Below are 19,466 nucleotides of genomic sequence, written 5' to 3'. Positions count from 1 at the left end.
ATGAGATGGAGTCTCACTGTCATCCAGGCTGGAGTGCAGTGGCATGATCTCGGCTCACTGCAACCTCCGCCTCCCAGGTTCAAGCTATTCTCCTGCCTCAGCCTCCTGAGTTGCTGGAATTACAGGCACCTGCGACTACGCCCAACTAATTTTTGTATCTTCAGTAGAGATGGTGTTTCACCATGTTGGCCTAGTTGGTCTCGAACTGCTAACCTCAGGTGATCCACCCACCTCGGCCTCCCAAAGTGCTGGGATTACAGGTGTGAGCCACTGCGCCTGGGCTTTTTTTTTTTTTTTTTTGTAGAGACAGGATTTCGCTTTGTTACCCAGGCTGGTCTCCAACTCCTAGGTTCAAGTGAGCCTCTTGCCTCAGCCTCCCAAAATGCTGGGATTACATGTGTGAGCCACTGTGCCTGGCCCCTCTCCTCTCTCTAACCGACACTAAATCTGCTATCTTCTGGTTCGTTCATTCGTTCTTTCCTCTATTTATTGAGTACCTACTATGTACTAAATACCAGGAATACAAAAGTGAGTATAAAACATGATTTGTTCCCTCCAGTGTTCACAACCCTACAGGAGAGGAAGGCATGCAAGGGTATTTAAACTTTGTTACTTAATGTTTTGAATAGATAAAACATATATATGATTTTAAAAAAACACATAAAAAGTGAAAAGTCTTCTTGTTCCCAGCACATCTCTAATAGGGAACCTCTATCTTTAGTTTTTGTGTATCCTTCCGGAATGACTTTATGTGACTATAAACAAACATGCACATTTGTCTTACTCTTATTTTTGAGAGAAGAGTCTTGTTTTGTCACCCTGGCTGGAGTGTAGTGGCGCAATTTCAGTTAACTGCACCCTCCACCTCCTGGGTTCAAGTGATTCTCGTGCCTTGGCCTCCTGAGTAGCTGGGACTACAGGCTCATGCCACCATGCCCAGCTAATTTTTTGTATTTTTAGTAGAGATGGGGTTTCACAATGTTGGCTTTGTGTGTGTGTGTGTGTGTGTTTCTCTTTTTTTGTGTGTGCATTTGTAATCTTGATAGCCGTTGTGAAATTGTCCTCTACAAGGGCATGGCTCAGAGGAGAGGCTGAAGACTGGTAGTCCGTTGCCCTGCTTTGTTTAGTTAGCATGGTGTAGCGTTTTGTACAAAATTGCAAATTTTTATGTTGATGAGGATGTGAAGCAACAGGAACTCTTATACTCTGCTAATGGGAGTGTAAGTACAATCATTTTGGAAAACAATTTGCCAGTTTCTTTTAAAATTAAACACATGCCATGGCTGGGCATGGTGGCTCACGCTTGTAATCCCAGCACTTTGGGAGTCTGAGGTGGGTCGGTCACCTGAGGTCAGGAGTTCGAGACCAGCCTGGCCAACATGGTGAAACCCCGTCTCTATTAAAAATACAAAAAAATTGGCCAGGCACGGTGGCTCACGCCTGTAATCCCAGCACTTTGGGAGGCTGAGGCAGGCAGTTTACCTGAGGTTGGGAGTTCGAGACTAGCGTGACCAACATGGAGAAACCCGTCTCTACTAAAAATACAAAATTAGCCGGCGTGGTGGCACATGCCTGTAATCTCAAAAAAAAAATACAAAAATTAGCTGGGTGTGGTGGCATGCGTCTGTAGTCCTGGCTACTGGGGAGGCTGAGGTGGGAGGAGTGCTTGAGCCCAGGAGGCAGAGGTTGTAGAGAGCTGAGATCGCACCACTGCACTCCAGCCTGGGTGACAGAGTAAGACTCTGTCTCAAAAAAAAAAAAAAAAAAAAAGTGGAATTACTCATTTCATTTATCATTTTTGTTAGGTACTGCCAAGCAGTTTTCCAATGAGGTTATAGTTGTTTAATTTTTAATTAAAAAGAATAGAGGGCTGGGCACAGTGGCTTGTGCCTCTGGTCTGGTTCCAGCACATTAGGAGCCCAAGGTCGGGGGATCGCTTGAGGCCAAGAGTTTGAGACCAGCCTGGGCAACATAGTGAGACCCTGTCTCTGAAAAATAAAAAAAAAAAAACAAAAAACTAAGAGGGTACAGAATACCGTGTGTTTGGAGTTGTAGCAAGTGTTGCGTTTTGTTTTTTTTTTTAAAGTCACCAGGTTCTCATGGTGAGTGGATTTTTTTTTTTTTTTTTTTTTGGAGATGGAGTCTGGCTCAGTCGCCCAAGCTGGAGTGCAGTGGCGCAATCTTGGCTCACTGCAAGCTCCGCCTCCCGGGTTCACGCCATTCTCCTGCCTCAGCCTCCCGAGTAGCTGGGACTACAGGCGCCCGCCACCACACCCGGCTAATTTTTTGTATTTTTAGTAGAGACGGGGTTTCACCGTGTTAGCCAGGATGGTCTCGATCTCCTGACCTCATGATCCGCCCATCTCAGCCTCCCAAAATGCTGGGATTACAGGCGTGAGCCACCGCGCCCGGCCGTGAGTGGATGTTTTATACGTGCTCCATCTGTTCTCCTAACCTGGAGTTGTTCCTAATTCTTCTTGTCCTGCCTCTGTCTCCAGGGGGCCTGGTAGGGGCCTGTGGTTTCCCTTGCAGAGCCATCTAACTTTGGTAAGGCCCTCCGCACAGGAAGCCCCAGAGCCTGGGCACTACTCGTGTGGTAACACAGACACATTGGGCAGTGATGGGGCAGCCAGGTAACTCCTGCCCTGACTTCCTCCTGACACAAAGAGTCTAATTTTCTCCTGGAGGCTTTCCAGAACCATCTTTGGCCTTCCCTGAGAGCATGTAGTATCCCTAGGCATGGGCAGCTCTGTATTTCAGCTCCTCCCAGTGGGCCAGACTGCCCGATGCCTGGGAGTGTGAGGAACATTTGGCAAGGACAGGAGACCACAGTTCTTTGTGTGTGGTGTCCCTCCTACACTAAACTGTGAGTGCCTTCCACTCCACAGAGCCTAGCACAATAACTTACTCATCAGATACATTCAGTAAATGTTTGCTGAAAGGAGTTGACAATTCGGAAATAACCCCGGGCTGTGCAGTTAGCAGCCAGTTTGTGTTTGAGAGAGCCCACACCAGAGACGGTTTTGAGAAGTTGGCTAGAAAGACTTTTGAAAAAGGCAGGCTTGGGCCAGGCGCGGTGGCTCATGCCTGTAATCCCAGCACTTTGGGAGGCTGAGGCAGGCGGATCACTTGAGGCTAGGAGTTCGAGACCCACCTGACCAACATGGTGAAACCCTGTCTCCACTAAAAATACAAAAATTAGCCCTGGGTGTGGTGGCGCGCACCTAGAATCCCAGCTACTTGGGAGGCTGAGGCAGGACAATGGCTTGAACCCGGCGGGGGAGGGGGTGGAGGCTGCAGTCAGCCGAGATGGCACCACTGAACTCAAGCCTGGGCGACAGAGTGAGACTCTGTCTCAAAAATAAATAAATAAATAAATAGGCAAAACTTATCTTGGTTGAAGAGGGCTTGAATTTTGGCTATGAGAAGAGAGGGGGGAGGGCCTTCCAGGTTGGAAGGTGGGATAATGAGGGGGAGGGGATCACAAATGTCTGCACAGACCCAGAAGGTAACTAACCGTGAGAAACAGGGATTGGCGGGGACTACGGTAAATTTATGTGCTCTTAAAGGGGCTTGTAATGCCAGGCTGGAAAGTGAGCCCATGTTGTCAGATCTTCTGATATTTCAAAAGAAGCCACGAAACCAGATTCCTGATTCCAGAAAGAGGCGGAGGAGGCAGGAGGGGGAAGGACTTCTTTTTAAAAGCCCCATGTGAGCTAAACAAAATACACCTACGGGCCACTTTGGGCCCACCGTCTGCCAACTTTAGACTTTCAAGACAAGGTCTAAAGGTAGTGTGGTGGGAGTGGGTAGAGTGGGCAGGAGTGGATGGGCTGAGATCAGAATGTGAAAAGCTCTCAATGTAAGCGCTGTCTCTCAAACGCGAGGGCACATGAATCACCCAAAGTGCTGCTGAAGTCTGTGAAGCGCCACTGGAGGCAGTCCCAGAGGGCTTTGGAGCAGGAGAGGGACGCGATGAAAACAAGAGCTCAGAAAGATTAATTTGCCAACAGTGTGCAGACTGGAGATCAGCAGACAGGTTATGGGCCACAGGGTGGCAGACTTGAGGGCTCCTTTAAGGCAGCGCCCCCGGCCCTGCTGAAGGGAGGCTGGCCTTCAGCCGCCCAGGCCGTCTCTCTAGTTCCGTTGGAAGCAAGGCGCTGCGTGCTCCGGCGGCTTACTGAGGGCACTTTGGGGAATCCGTCCCCACGGGCGAAGTATAGGTGGGGTGTTCGCGAACCGGCGGGCGGAGAGCACCGGCAAGAACCCCCGCAGACCGGAGGGCCACGCCTCTCGCTCCTTGGCTCACTGCAGGCGCCCACATCCCACCCCGCGGTGCTGAGCGAGGCGCATCTCGCTGCCATGGCGACCGCCTCCATGGAGACCGGGAGCAGAGGCTGCGGTCCCCGGGGGCGCGTCACAGGCTCTCCCAGCCCCCAGCCCGCGTGCCTTCTTTGTTCTGATGCTTCTCCAGGCCGGGCCAGGCACCCGGGACGCGTCTCGGGCCCGCACGGGGGTTGCTTCTTTCGAGACAGGGGATGGGGTGGAAGGGGAAGAGGTCCAAACCCTGGGGTCGAAACAGGAGTGATGGAGGGTTCCTCAGCTCCTGAACGAGACCAACACGGCCCGTATCGATGGCCGAAGCCGGCGTGGAAGCCCAGGGAGAAAGGCCACCTTCGGGAGCTCCACCCAGCCCCGAGACGCGCCCGACAGCCCTCCCGAGAGCGAAGGGCCCAAGGGAGGTGCGTCCTAAGCAAGGTTCAAGGCTAGAGGCGCTATCCCCCAGGGGGAAGAAGGTGCGGGGGCGGGGCCTATCCGAGGCCCTCCTTCTCCCTCTTCGAGTGGCCGGTTCTGGCCCCTGGCCTAGTTGGGCCGTCTGCACGTCTTCCTCGCGAGAGCTCGCCCGGCAGGCGCGGACTAGCAGGGCGCTGCCTCGGCGACCCTGGCACGTGACGTAGGCGGCCCTCGCCAGTTGGCCGTTCTTTGGAGCCCGCTCATTGGTCCGGAGCGTCCCTCGCCCCACCCTCCCAGATCAACCAATGGGCGGAGGCGGGGGCGTGCCGACGGGAGGGCGGCCGCGGCGCGGGGCTCCCTTCCTCGTGCTCGGCGTTGAGCTCCTGCAGCCGCCGCCGCTGCAGCGGTCGTCCCTGCCCTCCCCGGCCCCGGGGTGCACCCCGCAAGGTGAGGCCACCCCTCTGCTCCCTGCCTCCCGGTTCCTTCCCGTTCGCCGAGGTCCCCTCCCGGTCCCGGCCCTGTCCTGAGTAGTGAGTGTCTGGGACCCCAGCGGCCGTGATGGCAGGGCTGGGGTGGGGGGCTCCGCTGTCGGGGCCGGGCCTGGAGGACTCCCCAGCACCTGAACTAGAGTGATGTCAGGTTCCCGGGGCGCAGTGACCGTTAGCTGGTGCAGCTGGGGTGTTTTCCGCGAAGCGATTGTCCGGGGGCATGAGTGCGGTAGTGAGGGCGGGGGCGTAATGGGGTCAGCGCCCCCTCCTCCCCACGACCCTGTTCATTGCCGCTGCCTCGCTGCATGACCTTGGACCAGTAGCATCTCTGAGCCTCCGAGCCTCAGCACCCTCAGGAAGGAGGGCAGTGATGTCTGGGAGTGCGGGCTCCGGAGACTCCTGCGTCAGCCGAGGTGAGTGAAGGTGGGGAGTGCACAGGATTATCTCCGAGGGACAGAGCCGCCGCCTCGCAGCTCAGGATGGATTGGATGGGGGGGATGTCCGATTACATTTCCCCCCTCCCCCTGAGATAACAAGAATGGGGTGTGGCGGGGGTGCCACACCCACAGGGATGGCTGCCGGAGAGGATAAAGGGTCCTACACCTGGACCCTTGGGGCCTCGGGGGCTTGGGCTGCACCTCCCTCCCGGTGGTATGAAGGAGGAGGGACTGGATTTAGGTTCTGGACCCGTGTTTCCATTAGTAAGCAGGGACTGAGAAAGGGAAGTCTCCGCTTGCCTTTCTTCTTGAATCTTGGCACTGGAAAGTGGAGGTAGGGCATTTTTCTGCTCCGGGGAGTTGAAGAAAGTCGGGGCAGCACCCCTATCCCCCTCCCATTCTGGTCTTTTGTGGAGGGAAAATGTAGCTGGATATCCCCCCACATTCTATCCATCCTGAGCTACGAGGCAGCAGCCCTGTCCCTGGGAGATAATCCTGTGTGCTCCCACCCTCACCTTGGCTGACCCCCTGGATCCAGCCTGGCCTCTGCTTCTTGGGACCTCTGGATCACAGGCCCAGGGCAGGGCCTAGGTGGGGCATGCGATCTGGAGGCCAAGCACCCACTAGCTGAGGGCAAAGTGGGGAGAATGCTGGGCAGAGGAGGGCAGCACTTGTTGGGGAGGCAGGAAGGTGTGGGTGGTGAGGGTCCCTTCTCCATATTCCCCCACCCCCACCCCCAGCACCTCACTGTTAGAAGGAGAGAGAACAGCCATACTTATCTTTGCACCTTTGGCCCACTGGAGGGAGAAGGAAATTAAATCACATTAAAGCTGAGTTGATGTGAAGCTGCCACAACTACTGACCTCCAGCCTTGCCTTTCCAGGCTTTGTTCTGAGTATGTGTGGCCTCTGCTGTGTCCAGTCCTGAGAGTCAGCAGGTCAGTGTGGCCCCATCTCAAGGCCTCAGTGGGTGTTCTTTTCATAGGCGTGAGCTTTAATGGGAGGTTACACAGTGCTTCTGCTGGACTGAGTGCTTGAGCCAGGACTGAGCCCCAGGCTAGGGTAGGAGAGGAAGAGGTAGGGAGGGTGGAAGGTTGCGGAGTTCCTGGCTCAGAGAGAAAGACCTCGAACCACAATGAGAATGGGGATTGAAGAAGGAATGAGAAATGAGGTCTCAGACGTTGGGAGCATGCTGACCAGAGGTGAATGGGTGTAGCTCCTCTTCCTGCACCCTGGGCTGGGGCCTGGAAGCTTGCTGACACTCCATCTCATGGGGAAGGGTATAATTTTTTTTGCTGGGGGGGAGGCACCATGTTCCTCCCTAGTCATTTCCCAGTTTCCCAGGATGTTCATTCTGCACATCTTCCTTGTGACCCCCTCTGGTTAGGGGGACTGGAAACTCCCAGCATCTGTTCTCTGACCCTCCCTAGGGACCTGGCTGCTTTGGGAGTGGGAGAAGGGGGAGGCAGGAGGAGGGAGGCCCCCTCACCCCTTGAGCTGTTTTCCAAGAAGGCTGACGTCCCTGGGGCCCACTCTAAGGGTCACTCCTGGCTCCTCCAGGATTGGCCTGAAGTGCCTCTCTGACGGTGCTGCTGAAACTGCTGTTGCTTTAGAAACCGGGCCTTTGGGGGTTTGCTTTTGCAGAGATGGGGGGTGCATTGTCACAGAGCTTCAGGCACAGTTGCAGCAAACCCTGGAAGGAAGAGGCCACTGCTTATTCCTGTGTTACACATTAGGAAACAGGGACAGAGAAGTGAAAGAACTCACCCATGCAGCTAGCAAGGGCAGATCCTGAATTTGAACCAGGACTGCTGCCTCTGGGGGCCATGTGGATTGAGCCACGGTGAGGCCTTGGTTGGCACAGGAGGAGGCTGGAGGCAGGGCCAGGCTTGGGGTTGTGTGGTGGCCTAGCTGTTCTCTGTGGACACAGCTGCAGCAGGGGAGGCCCAGTGCCCTCTTTGCCTGTTTCTGATGAGGAATTGTATGTGGACAAGAGTCTAGCTCCCCGAGGACAGCGACCAGCAGGTTCTCCATTGAGAAAGGAGGTTTGGTTTTCCCAGTTTCCTTTGGGTTCCTGAAGTCACTTGCTTCCTGCCTCTATGTTGTCACTATCCAGAGGGTTACAGGCCCTGAGTGTTTGCCCTTTACTGAGTACTGGCACTGCATGAGATGTGGGTCCTACCCTCAGTGGGCATGGGGCATGTCCCTCTCAAAGCAGGCATGGACAGGTAACCAGCTGACTGCAGCAAGGCCTGAGGAGTCCCAGTGGGAGGCCACTTGGTGGGGGCCAGGGAGAGGGAAGTGCCCCCCAGGGCAGGGGTGAGGTAAAAGAGTGGGGTGGGGAGTTCTGCTTCCTGAGAGCCCCCAGTGCAGTCACTGGCCCTGACCATATCATTTAGTGCTGAAGTACGGGCCTTGGCCAGGCCCTCCAAGCAAATGTGATGTGGTCATTCATTCAACAAACATAAACCAAACACAGCTCCTCCCTGTCTGGTGCTGCGCTGAGTGCCGGGGACACAGGGTTTGACAAAAACACAGTCACTACCCTTGTAAGGTGAGGAAGAGGGATATCAAATGATCCCAGACATGAGAAAGGGGATTCCATAAAGAGCTGTAGTCCTGTCCTGGGATTTGCAGGGTGTGCATCCTTAAAAAAACAAATGTTGGGGCTGAGACCCTGTGGAAGGTGTGGCTGGGAGGGACGGGATTGTTCCTGGCTGAAGGAATGACCTGGGCAAAGGCAGGGCGGGGGACGGTCAGGCAGTAGGTTGGGAGGAAGACAGGGAGGGTGCCCTGCATGGACCAGTTCAGAGTGTTTCGTGAAAAGGGCCTGCAGCCTTTGCTCACCAGCCACTGGTGCAGTTTAACCTGAGCCTTCAGGAAGCATCCTGGGAGATGGGGGGACCTTGTGGACACTGGGCTGTCACTGCCTCCTGGCTGCAGAGGTGTGGCTGGAGCAGCCTCTGCAGGATAGGAGGGCCTCACACTCTTGCGCTTGGCCATTTGTCATATACTCTGAGTTCACAGCTTTGGGGGCAGCTGTAGTCGGGGGGGCGGTTACGGCAGGCTGCTCTCCAAGACCAAGTTCCCTGGGGACAAGCTGAACTTTCCAGGGCTGAGGCAACTGACCCCACAGTGGCCCTGGCCAGAGGTGAATGGGTGTAGCTCCACTTCCTGCACCCTGGGCTGGGGCCTGGAAGCTCACCTCCAAGGAGGGGTTGCTGGCCTGGTCCATTGGCCAAAGGGGGCTCCTGGTGGTACCCAAACTGTGAACACCCTGCCCATGAGGCAAGGCTTGGGCCTGGGTGGACTTTGCCCACATTGAGAAGTGGGGAGCGAGGTGAGGCCACATCTGCTCCCAGAGCAGCTTGGCACCAGAGGGACCTTGAGATCATGCCCTCCACAGGCCCAGCCCTAGACTATGAGGCCACCCTGTAGTTCCTCTTCTGTCCCTGGACTGATGAGCCAGTGTCACTCATCTCTAAGTTGTTCAGTATGTTTCCCTGACAAAATAAGGACATAATTCTTTACATAATACAATTCCATGATCAACTCATTTCTTAGTGTTACCTCATATCCAGGCCATTTACATTTTCCAGATCCCCCAAATGTCTTTTTTTTTTTTTTTTTTTTTTTTTTGAGACGGAGTTTTGCTCCTTTTGCCCAGGCTAGAGTGCAGTGGCGCAATCTCGGCTCACCGCAACCTCCACCTCCTGGGTTCAAGCGATTCTCCTGCCTCAGCCTCCCGAGTAGCTGGATTACAGGCATGCGCCACCATGCCTGGCTAATTTTGTATTTTTTAGTAGAGACAGGGTTTCTCCATGTTGGCCAGGCTGGTCTCGAACTCCCGACACCTCAGGTGATCCGTCTGCCTCAGCCTCCCACAGTGCTGTGATTACAGGTGTGAGCCACCTCACCCGGCCTTTTTTTTTTTTTTTTTTTTTGAGACAGAGTCTCGCTCTGTCACCCAGGCTGGAGTGCAGTGGCGGGATCTTGGCTCACTGCAACCTCCGCCTCCCAGGTTCAAGCGATTCTCCTGCCTCAGCCTCCTGAGTAGCTGGGATTACAGGTGCACACCACCATGCCTAGCTAATTTTTTATTTTTAGTAGAGATGGGGTTTCGCCATGTTGGCCAGGCTGGTCCCAAACTCCTGACCTCAGGTGATCTACCCGCCTTGGCTTCCCAAAGTGCTGGGATTACAGGTGTGAGCCGCAGCGCCCGGCACCCCCCAAAATATCTTCTTTGATAGGTAGTTCGAAACACCCTCTCCTTTATTTTTCTTCTTGCAGCTGATGTGGTGAAAAAAACAGGTCAGTTGTCCTGAAGATTATCCTTTTTTGGTCTGTTAAGTGTGTGTTGATCTAGAACAGGGGTTGGCAAACTTTTGCTCTGAAGGGCCAAATAATAAATGGTTTAGACTTTGCAGGCCATATGGTCTCTATCATAACTACTTGGAAGTAACTTTGTTTTAGTGCAAAAACAGACAACATGTAAGTGAATGAAGTGTAGTGTTCTATTAGTAAAACTTTATTTGCAAAAATTTATTTGCCAGGCCTGGCGGCTCACACCTGTAATCCCAGCACTTTGGGAGGCTGAGGTGGGTGGATCGCTTAAGCTCCGGAGTTTGAGACCAGCCTGGGCAACTCTGTCTCTACAAAAATTAGCCGGGCATGGTGGTGCGTGGCTGTGGTGTCAGCTGCTTGGGAGGCTGGGGTGGGAGGATTGCTTGAGCCTGGGAGATTAAGGTGGCAGTGAGCTGGACTCCAGCCTGGGCTGGACAGAGTGAGACCCTGTCTCAAAAACAAAACAAAACAAAACAAAAAAACACAACAGGCAGCAACCTTACCATCAGCTGTGTAATCAGCTGTAGTTTGCTGCTTTCCTATCTAGAATAATCTCCCTCGTTTTATTTTTCTTCTTTCTTTTTTTTTTTTCTTGAGACAGAGTCTCGCTGTGTCACCCAGGCTGAAGTGCTGTGGCACGATCTCGGCTCACTGCAACCTCCGCCTTCCGGATTCAAGTGATTCTCCTGCCTCAACCTCCCAACTGGCTGGGACTACAGCTGCCCGCCACCACACCCGGCTAATCTTTGTACTTTTGGTAGAGACTGGGTTTCACTATGTTGGCCAGGCTGGTCTTGAACTCCTTACCTTGTGATCCGTGAAAGTGCTGGGATTACAGGCGTGAGCCACCGTTCCCAGCCTGCTTTCTTTTTCTTCTTGACATTTGAAAACAAAAACAAAAACAAAAAACAGGTCAGTCATCCTGTAGAATATCCTGCCTTCTGGGCTTGTCTCATTGCTTTCTCATGGAGTCATTAAATTTGTTCCCCCTCTCCTCTGTGTTTTCAGCAAATGAGAAGTTGAAGCTAGAGGCTGGTTTAGATCCAGGTTAAATCTTTTTGGCAGGAATCCCTTGTCAGTGATGCTGTGACTTTGGGCTGCCTTACTTCAGGAGGCATCAGTGTGGACAGGCTGTCCTGCAGAGAGTAGAGAGATAGACCAGTGTGTGACTGGGAGAAGTTACATACCTCCATTGCAAACTTGTGCTATTCCTCTTAAACACCAGGTCCTCGGCCAGGCATGGTGGCTCACACCTGTAATCCCAACACTTTGGGAGGCCGAAGTGGGCGGATTGCTTGAGGTCAGGAGTTCGAGACCAGCCTGGCCAACATGGTGAAACCCTGTCTCTACTAAAAATACAAAAATTAGCTAGGTGTGGTGGCGGGCACCTGTAGTCCCAGCTACTCAGGATGCTGAGGCGGGAGAGTCGCTCGAACCCAGGAGGCAGATGTTGCAGTGAGCCGAGATTGTGCCATTGCATCCCAGCCTGGGTGACAAGAGTGAAGCTCCGTCTCAGAAAAAAAAAAAAAAAAAAAAACCATACCAGGTCCTCTGTCAGTGACACTTGGGCGCCTATGAGTATCTGCTTCCTGTCAACCTTCCCCTCTTGTTTAGCATCCACTGGCTCTTGTTGCCTCCAGCATTTGTTCCTTTAGGGGTTGCAGAATGACTTAGCATTTGGTCATTTCTTTGTTATTTATTAGCAAGAATTCTTCCCGAAAGAAGAGCTTTCCATCAACCACCAGGGCAATTTGGTTACAAGAAAGGCCAAGAGACAGGCTGAATTCTTTCTCTTTAATCCTCAGCTTTCAGAGTAAAGAGGGCACTGCTACCGTCAGTGGTGACAAATGAGGGCTTTTGAGGGCTTGGGTTTGTTTGTTTTGCTTTCTCTCTTCTTTTCTAATAATCTCTGTGAATGCACTGCTTTTATGTGTTCCATCTGTTTCCATCAGTTGCACTCATTCTTTTTGATGCTCAGATGGTCCCAGCTCGGCCCATTGGAGGCTTCCTGGGGCGCCTCTCACTGCCCCTGTGCTGAGCCTGCCGTTGGGGAGCTGAGGCGGAGGCAGGCCTGAGACTCAGGGCAGGGTCTGAATGGCAGGTTCAGGTCGGGGCACACCCCCTCCACAGGCATCTGTTTTGCACATGGCCCTGACCGATCACCAGGAGGGAAAGCTCTAAGGGCACATTTACTTTATGTGGTCCCCTGTTCTTGCCCACCATCGAGCACACTGTTGCCTCTGACCTCACCCAGCTGCATTGCTTGTGCGACCTGAATAAGGTAGCTCCAGGCCCAGCCTTTGGGGTCAGCAGCACCAGAACTGGTCCCTGGAAAATACCAATAAAGTCCTCCTTTCCAGGCTGCCCCTCCTGCCAGTCTCCGGGGGTGCTGGGGATAGGAGTCCTATGCTGTTGCTTTGGCACCTAGAAGCTGCAGCTCAGCACATGCTGGCAGGACCCTGAGTCACTGGGGTATCAGGAAGGGGTGAGGGCTCTTGGTGAATGTGGGCAGTCGGTAGAGGGTGGGCAGAAGCCCCCGTGCTAGAGAGTACAGGCACCACTTGGGCTGCTGAGAGCAGTAGGGGTTTGAGTCCTTCCTAAAGGGAGCTCCTCTGGTGTCCCCGAGCCATGGGTCCATGGGTGGCCCTGACCCCTGCCCTCCCCACTCCCTATCCTTCAGGCTCCCGCTGGTGTCCCTGGAGCATGGGAGGCTGCTGAGCGTGAGTGGCGGTGTCTGGCAGGAGCTGCGTGGCAGGGAGGGCGTCCATGGCTGCAGCCAACAAGGGTAAGTGCCTTCCTGGCCTGGTGGGGCTTGCACAAGCTCTTCCGGTGGGCCCTGGTAGGAGGGCCATTGCTGCAGGTAGGGCCCGCACCACCTCTGTGTGTGTGGGCATGTGTGAGTGCGTGTGTGCTGATGTGCGAATGTGATTGGGACTATGTCAGTGTTTGTGCCAGGTCCTGGGGCTCACGCAAACCCTAGCAGGGACCGCTGCAGAGCCCTGCTGACTCCTTAGGCCGGTCTGTGGAGGTGTGTGCTCTTGTGTCCCTGCCGTTCCACTGTGGGGGTTGGGGGAGCCGAGGGGCTTATGGTGAGCACTGAGAATGGTGATGTGGGAGGGCCACAGCAGGCTGTGGAAGGGAATTTGGGTTTCTTTCAGAGTCCAGAAGGGATAAGGGAGGGTTTTAGGCCAGGGTGATCTGGTGAGATTTGAGGGTTCTGTGGGGCTCACCAGGGATTGTGGATGTGCCAGGCTGGTCCCCTGGGCCTCCGAGTATCCAAGAGGCCGGCTCAAAGCTGGATCAGGTCCTCCCACCAAGAGGACCCTGGGCAGGGCTCTTGGTGGGAGGGCCTAGGGGCCAGGGGTCAGAGGACTAGGGCCTTGCTCTCGGCCTCTGCAGCCTGAGCATTCATCCAGTCCAGGCCTTCAGCTCGGCTCCCGGCTACCCTGCCTGTCTCATCCCTCTGCCCTTTCTGGCCTTGGAGAACCCGACCCAGCTCAGAGACAGCTGAGGGCCTTGATGGTGGGCTAGGCAGAGGAAGGAAGGGGGTCTTGGGGTGGGTCTGGAAGCTTCCTTGGATTCTCTCTTCTTGCTGCCAGTGGCCAGTGAGGTTTAGTGGCAGCTGCAGCCTCGCCTAGGGGGGCTGAGTGTGTTTTTTGATCCCCTTTGTTTCTGCCACCCCTAGGCAGATCCCTAGAGCCTGTTCCTGTCCCTGCCCTTTCAGGTTTGGGTCATGAGGATGGGCAGGCAGGGGCCTCATGCACTGACACAGCTTAGGGGTAGGCCCCAGGGATGGGGAGCTTTGCACTGTGAAGGAGAGCACTGGGCAGGGTATCCAGAGGACTGGGCTGAGCCCCACGCTGCCCTGGCTTGGTGGGAGTCTGGAAGACTGTCCCTTCCTGGCTCTGGCACCAGCCCCATCCCCTCCAAGCAAGGGTCATATTAGCCAGTCCCTGAGTCCCCCCACGCTCACTCTCAGGGGATGGATTTTTGTGGGAGGGGCAGGTCGGGGCCGGCGGGGAGGCCTCAAGCCTCATGATCCTAGTGTCCATCTAGCCCTGAAAAGAGCCCAGCCAGTGGGAGCTGGATGATGTCAAGGGCAGTCTTGGGGGTGACGAGGGGACAAGGGGGAGGAGTTTCCTGGGGACAGGGAAAGCCCTCAGAGCCCTCTCCCACTCTTCCTAGGCAACAAGCCCAGAGTCCGGAGTATCCGCTTTGCGGCAGGCCACGATGCAGAAGGATCCCACAGCCACGTCCACTTTGATGAGAAGCTGCATGACTCGGTGGTCATGGTCACCCAGGAGAGTGACAGCAGCTTTCTGGTCAAGGTACATGCACACCTCCCCCATCAGCAGCTTCTCCCCCTCCCCGGCTCTGCCTGGCTTCTGGGTGCCTATCCCCGTTCCTCTCAGCTGGGCTTATAGGCATGTCTGTGCCTTTCCCTGTGCCTTGGTTGCACCACCTGTCAGATGGGAGGCAGTGAGATTTCAATGAGATGAGAGCATTTAGAATGTCATCCAGATCAAGATGAGCAGAGCCACTGCTGTCATCTGCTTCACCCAGACAATAGCAATGGAAGGCAGTGTCGTGGCTGTGGTGCCAGTGGCCTGAGTTCAGGTCTAGGCCAGCCATTCTGGCTCTGTGACCTTGGGAAGGTCACCTGAGTTTCTTTTCTCTCAAGTTGAGACAATCACATCCCCTAGAGTTGGTGTGAGAATGGAAGAATGTATGTATGTGATACAGGTGTGAAGCTAATTATGGCAATAACAAGGTGCAACTTTTTTTTTTAACCCTTCTTTGCCAAATCTCTGGCTCAGTTAGGCTCTTTGAAGTAGTATTATCACCCCCTGTTTTCTGCTTGGTGGAGCTGGATTGGGGAAAATGGAGACTGAGGCCTTCAGGTTGGTCAATAAATCAGGGGTCCAGAGTTGAACGGGAGTGCCCTTGGGTCGGGGGAGGTCTGGCCCATTGAGATGGCCCTGAGTGGGGGGTCTGCTGTGCTGCTCAAAAGGGGCCCAGGTTTAGCCTGGCCGATGGGTCGAAACCCATCTCTACTAAAAATACAAAAGTTAGCTGAGCGTGGTGGCACACGCCTGTAGTCCCAGCTACTTGGGAGGCTGAGGCAGAAGAATTGCTTGAACCCAGGAGGCTGAGGTTGCAGTGAGCTGAGATTGTGCCACTGCACTCCAGCCTGGGCAACAGAAAGACTCTGTCTCAAACAAACAAACAAAAAAGAACCTGGGGGGCCCAGGTTTGTATCCATTTCTGTCCAACTCTGAAGTTCCCACTCTTTGTCCTACAGCTGACAGCTTCCCCAAGAGAGTAAATGGAACAAACCAACACTTAAAAATAGCTCTCTCCCCTCATTGCAAAATCCACTCATGTCTTAATAGACATGAGAAAATTTGGAAGACAGAGAAAATATGAAGAAATTTAAAAGTACCCACAGTCATACTATCCCAAAATAACCATGGTTAATATTCTGATGTGTGTTATTTCAGCTTTTTTTTTTCTTTTTGAGACGGAGTCTTGCTGTCACCAGGCTGGAGTACAGTGGCGCCATCTCAGCTCACTGCAACCTCCAGCTCCCAGGTTCAAGCAATTCTCCTGCCTCAGCCTCCAGAGTAGCTGGGATTACAGGCGCGCGCCACCACTCTCAGCTAATTTTTTATATTTTTAGTAGAGACGGGGTTTCACTCTGTTGGCCAGGATGGTCTCGATCTCCTGACCTCGTGATCCGTCTGTGTCGGCCTCCCAAAGTGCTGGGATTACAGGCGTGAGCCACCACACTGGCTTATTCCAGCTTTTTAAAATGTTATTTATTTATTTATTTATTTTTCTGAAAACACTATGGTGATGGATCCAGCTTATTTTAAAAAGCTTTGTTTCCAAAAACAAAAGCTGGCATCACTGTGTCCACACTGGTTTTTGCTTGCTTCTGTTGTGAACTGTCTCCTACCTGTGTCAGTAAATAATTTTCCACGAGATTTTACAACTGCCTACTGATCCATGACATGTGTCATCATTGACTTAGCTGGCTCCCTGTTCCTGGGTGTTACGGCTGTTTTTGTTTTCATTGTTATAAATAGGGCAGCGAAGAGTATTTTTTTGCACATCTCTATTTCCCCTGGAAAATTCTATAAGTAGTACCCCTGGGTCACAGGGTCACAGTTAGCAGGTACAGCCAGAAAGCCTTCTTGAGGGATGTGCCCTCTACCAGCAGAGCATGAGGGGGGCACATGGATTGAAGTTTGTCATGTAGCAATATCAACCTGGTCCCATTGAATGGCTAAAACTCTCTGCAGCCAGTCCCAGTTGGCCCCCAGGGATGGGGCTGCCCAGCCCCAGTAACTGTGAGCAGGACTGTGTGTGCCCATGCAAGCTGGGAGTACAGCAGGCACCCTTTGCCTGCTGGCGTGGCACCCCCACCAGCCCCCCTGCTCAGCAACCACCCTGGCTTGTGACCCTTCATACTACTGGAGTTTCCAAGAATGGCATTTGTCCCAGAGGGTGGTTGTCACCAAGCACTGTGAATGAACAACAGAAATTGCTTGGGTCGTGAGTATGGGCCATTGGACACAGCCTTTGAGTGGGCAGGCAGGCATCCACAGTCCAGTGCCAGCAGGGCAGCCAGGAGCCCCAGTTCAGTGGCTGGTGCCAGGCCTGTGGGCCAGCTCTAGGCTGACACAGCTGGTCTACTGTCATATCTCTAATTTGATCCCATCCCTCATCCCACGCTATCTGTGGCCTGGTGTCATCCTATGAGCGAATGGAGGACCAGCATCCCTGACCCTGGGATACTGGCAGTGATGGGGACAGGTGAATGACCCATGGGACTTTGAACTTTCCCTTGTAGGCAGTGGGTGGTGCCTTGCTGGGTGCCATGCATGGCAGGAATGGCCAAGAAGTCTAGGGAGGACTTGACCCTGGCCACACTACATAGCCTTTGGCCAGTCATTTTGTGGTTTCCATTTTCTTGTCTATGAAATGAGCCACTGAGGACTTTGGGGCCCATGAGACAGATGCTGAGGATCTTGCTGGCCAAGCTGTAGGGCTGGGACCCTCAAGGGGTCTGTGAAAGGGCTGGGGCCACTGGGCTGGGGGTCGATCAGCTGGAGTGATGGAGGGAGTTGGGCTTTCTGGGCTCTCTGGGGAAGCAGGTGCTGGGGCCCATGGGATCATAGGTGGCACAACTGGGTGGGCCTGCGGGAAGCAGGAAGTGAAGGTGCCTCCCTCCCTCACCTCTCCTGCTGTAGGTTGGCTTCCTGAAGATCCTGCACAGGTATGAGATTACCTTCACTCTGCCCCCAGTGCACAGGCTGAGCAAGGATGTCCGCGAGGCACCTGTCCCCAGCCTGCACCTCAAGCTCCTCAGCGTGGTGCCCGTCCCTGAAGGTGCGTCCCCTCCTCCAGCAGGGCCTGGATGGGTGTGGGAGTGAGAACATGGGGTGCTCCCTTACTTCCAACCAGGGTGGATGGGCAGCTCAGCAAGTCGGGGATGTGGCACCTCTTTGTGAGCTTGCACTGTGGCAGCACGGCAGGTCCCACACTCCAGGCCTTGCTCCCTGTCCTGAACAGAAGTCCATGAGCTCATACTTGCCTGTACCTGCCCATGGTGTGATGGTTACCTCCGTGGGGCAGTAACCAAGATGGGAGCTGCTGAGGAACTGGTCTGAAGCCTCCAGCCTTCCCTCCTGCCTCCCTAACCCTCTAGAAAAACCTGCTGGAGCTACACACACCGTGTGGATAACTCCTAGCACCCACCAGTCCCAGACCTTGGGTTTCAGGCTGCTGTTCCTATCAGGCTCACTTCAGGCCCTGCCCCATGCCCCACTCCCAGCCTGGCAGAGGCTAGGGTGTCAGTTTCGTGGAGCTCCAGCTTCAGTTTCATGTCCCCGTCACCAGCCTCCTCATGACCTTGCCCTTCAATAGATTGACACCCCTCAGGCCTTTACCTCTTGCCATCTGATCTGCTCAAAGCCTACCCTGCCCTGCCCCCCTCACTCCTCATCACCGCCTCTCCCTGCCTTCCTTTTGGGAGAAAACAGCCAGACCTTCTTTTGGAAGCCTGAATTGGACCCTACTTCATTCACTCTTGGAGCCACATTGGGGTGGCCCACAGGCTGGAGGCATGTCCAGCTCACTGAAGAATGGGTTTTTGAGACCTGTGCACCCCTGCTAGGGGGAATGGGTCTCTGGGCTCCAGAAGGGCCATCCCTGCCCCTTTCTTGGGGGGGCTTAGCATGCAGCCCCCCCATGGTGGTGGGTAGGGGCCAGTGAGTGCCAGGGGCAGGATCGGGAGGCTGGGGGAGGTGCTGACCAATTGCCCCTGTCCCCGGGCAGGTTATAGTGTCAAGTGTGAGTACTCGGCGCACAAAGAGGGCGTCCTCAAAGAGGAGATACTGCTAGCCTGCGAAGGTGGCACTGGCACCTGTGTGCGCGTGACGGTGCAGGCCCGCGTCATGGGTGAGAGCGTGAGGCTCCTGGTTGGAGGAGGGATGCACAAGCTCGACTGCAAGGGTTTCTGTCCTCCTCAGGGAACCAGGGCTGAACAAGGGATCCTTGCCCGGCTCAGGGGTTCTCAACCTCCTTGGCAGGTCCCTACCTCCAGCTGATCCCTGAGGGAAGGGGAGGGGTCCCCTTAGTGGGCCGCATGGGTGGGGCCAGGGGCCAGCATGGCACTGACTTGCACCCTGCCTTGCAGACCGGCACCACGGCACGCCCATGCTGCTGGATGGTGTCAAGTGTGTGGGCGCCGAGCTGGAATACGACTCAGAGCACAGCGACTGGCACGGCTTTGACTGAGGCCCGAGGCCCCGCCTGCCCCGGGCCCCTCAGCCTTAAACCCCGCCTTGTCCCCCCGACATGCTGCGTGATGGTGTGGCTTCCTCGCCCCTCTCTGGGGTGGGTGTGGGGGTGGAGTGGCCTTGCCCATGCCCCTCACCTCTGCCTTCATTTGTGCTGTCACCCTGCCCCTCCCTCGTCCTCCTCTCCCACTTCCTCCTCTCTGTGTGCCTCAGTCTCCTGCCGGAAGAAATGGGTTGAGCCCGAAAGGAGGCTGTCTGAGGAAGGGAGAGGGAGGGCCTGGGGTGGGTTCCCCACTCCCCACCCCAAGCCACAGGGACTCCAACCAGGGTCTGGGAGAGGATGGAGCTGGCTCTGTGACGTCGTGGCCCCATTACTGCTGCTGCTGCCTTGCTTCAGCCACCTCTCCTGCCCCTCCCTAGTCCCCACTGCTGTCCACCATGAGTAGGAGGGAGGTGCAGTCCCCAGCCCCCACCCCTCAGGTCTGTGTTACTTGGTTTTTAAGCGACTGGTTGGGATAGAACCCTAAAGAAATAAAACTTCCAGTGGATACCGGAGGCCAGGTGGATTTTTGTTCTCTGGGGTTGGGGTAATGGGCCAGGGAAGGACTTGGGTAGACTCACTCTTTCAGGAGGCAGGGGCACTGCGTGGTATTATAG

General features: G+C 54.7%; 1 protein-coding gene across 3 annotated transcripts; it reads left to right on the top strand.

Moving 5' to 3' along the window:
* Positions 1 to 4,145: 4,145 nt before the first annotated feature.
* On the top strand, positions 4,146 to 19,364 carry ADISSP (adipose secreted signaling protein). 3 transcript variants are annotated; one of them, XM_054674848.2, is made up of 7 exons: positions 4,146 to 5,635; positions 6,543 to 6,596; positions 12,683 to 12,787; positions 14,188 to 14,330; positions 17,259 to 17,397; positions 18,346 to 18,468; positions 18,707 to 19,364. In XM_054674848.2, exons 3-7 carry the CDS (start codon positions 12,769 to 12,771, stop codon positions 18,805 to 18,807), a joined length of 525 nt encoding a protein of 174 aa, XP_054530823.1. In that variant the 5' UTR covers positions 4,146 to 5,635; positions 6,543 to 6,596; positions 12,683 to 12,768; the 3' UTR covers positions 18,808 to 19,364. The 3 variants fall into 3 exon arrangements, with proteins under 3 accessions (XP_054530823.1, XP_024207927.1, XP_001161799.2); XM_024352159.3 differs by having other exon boundaries at positions 5,030 to 5,181; XM_001161799.7 differs by lacking the exon at positions 6,543 to 6,596 and having other exon boundaries at positions 5,030 to 5,181.
* Positions 19,365 to 19,466: the final 102 nt, after the last annotated feature.

Source organism: Pan troglodytes, chromosome 21 (genome assembly GCF_028858775.2).
Source record: "Pan troglodytes isolate AG18354 chromosome 21, NHGRI_mPanTro3-v2.0_pri, whole genome shotgun sequence".
Taxonomy (NCBI): domain Eukaryota; kingdom Metazoa; phylum Chordata; class Mammalia; order Primates; family Hominidae; genus Pan; species Pan troglodytes.
This window is presented reverse-complemented; position numbering and strand designations above follow the sequence as displayed.

Excerpts from the sequence above, each read along its gene's own strand:
- ADISSP (XM_054674848.2), top strand. Across the intron at positions 17,398-18,345 it reads CGTGGTGCCCGTCCCTGAAG|GTTATAGTGTCAAGTGTGAG; the intron begins GTGCGTCCCCTC and ends GTCCCCGGGCAG. Across the intron at positions 18,469-18,706 it reads GGTGCAGGCCCGCGTCATGG|ACCGGCACCACGGCACGCCC; the intron begins GTGAGAGCGTGA and ends CCTGCCTTGCAG.